This window comes from Mus pahari, chromosome 1 (genome assembly GCF_900095145.1).
Source record: "Mus pahari chromosome 1, PAHARI_EIJ_v1.1, whole genome shotgun sequence".
Classification (NCBI taxonomy): domain Eukaryota; kingdom Metazoa; phylum Chordata; class Mammalia; order Rodentia; family Muridae; genus Mus; species Mus pahari.
This window is the reverse complement of record NC_034590.1, coordinates 268,894-270,268: the sequence shown is the minus strand read 5'-3', so window position 1 is coordinate 270,268 and position 1,375 is coordinate 268,894. Positions and strand designations below refer to the sequence as shown.

Here is a 1,375-nt window from a genome sequence, read left to right as displayed (position 1 = left end):
GGGCCCTCCTTCCTTGATCACTAATTGAAAAAATGCCTTACAGCTGGATCTCATGGAGGCATTTCCTCAAGGGAGGCTCCTTTCTCTGTGATAACTCCAGCTTGTGTCAAGTTGACAGACATGGAGGGATGTAATCCAGCCTGTACACTGGATTACAGCCACCATGCTTAGTTAACACACTGATTTATTGTATTGTCTATTGATTTATGTGTCTGAAGAGGAAGGAACACGCATGAAATCCTGGGTTTAATCCCAGTACCACATAACTTGGGTATCATGGTACATAGCTGTAATCCAACACACAGAAGGTAGGGGCCAGCCTGGGCTACATGAGACCCCGACTCAAAACAATAACAACAAAAATCAGCCTTTAGTTGTTGTCATAGCCCTTTGTTGCAATGGAAGGAAACTTCAGCCTGTTAGGATTCTACTTGCCATGACACTCCCACACCCATCAGATATTCTGTGTAATTCCTGGAATCCTCTTTGCCATGGATCTTGTTTCCCGATACAACCTGTAGTCCTGGGGCTTTACCCCCAGCCCTGCAGTGGGGTCCCAGCCTCCTCTTGAGCACCACCCCACCACCCTTGCTGCCTGCAGGTGTCTTCCACCTGGGTGTGCCGGTGGAGGCCTTGTTCTTTGTTGGGAATCAGCTCATTGCCACAAGCCACACAGGGCGCATCGGTGTCTGGAACGCTGTGACCAAGCACTGGCAGGTGAGTCTGGGCCAGCCTGGCTCCCTCTTTCCAAGTGTCTAGACTGTGCAGGCCCAGGGTTTCTTCCTGTTTCACCCCACCTAGAGAAAGAGGAAAAGAACCCTACAGTAGGTGTGGGATAAAAGTCCATAGGACATCCAGGAGGCCTTCCTGTAGGAGTGGCTAAAGAATCAACCTGAAGGATGGATGGGTTTGGAAAACCGTGGGATTCTTGAAACAGATGTAAAGATGGCAGGATGCAAGATGGTAGGATTCATGAGGGATGTGCCCATGGTCATCACTCCACCCAGCCCAGGGGCCATATCTAAAACGTGAAGGAAAAACAGGGAATTGTAGTGTATTTGGCCTACAAAAGTATACTGGGAGAGAGACAGAAGCACAGAAAGAAGCACCGAGAGAGAACCAGGAAAAAACAGTGAAGGTAGGAGACACAGACAGATGGAGCAAAGTCAGAGCGATGGAGCCAGACTGGGTCTGCTGGTTCAGGCCTGTAACCCAGGCTATTCAAGAGGCTGATACAATGCAAGGTGCAAGGCCAACCCGAGCTACAGGGTGAGTCTGGGCAGCTTAGTGACAGTTGCATCAAAATGTGTGCGTGTGTGTGTGTGTGTGTGTGTGTGTGTGTGTGTGTGTGTGTGTGTGAGAGAGAGAGAGAGAG

General features: G+C 49.7%; 1 protein-coding gene across 1 annotated transcript in view; it reads left to right on the top strand.

Moving 5' to 3' along the window:
- Shkbp1 (SH3KBP1 binding protein 1) overlaps positions 1-1,375 on the top strand; it is a 14,179-nt gene that overhangs the window by 4,820 nt on the left and 7,984 nt on the right. Inside the window, exon 10 of the mRNA XM_021194011.1 lies at positions 602-717. Coding sequence (XP_021049670.1) covers positions 602-717 — 116 coding nt within the window. The remainder of the gene's footprint in view (positions 1-601; positions 718-1,375) is intronic.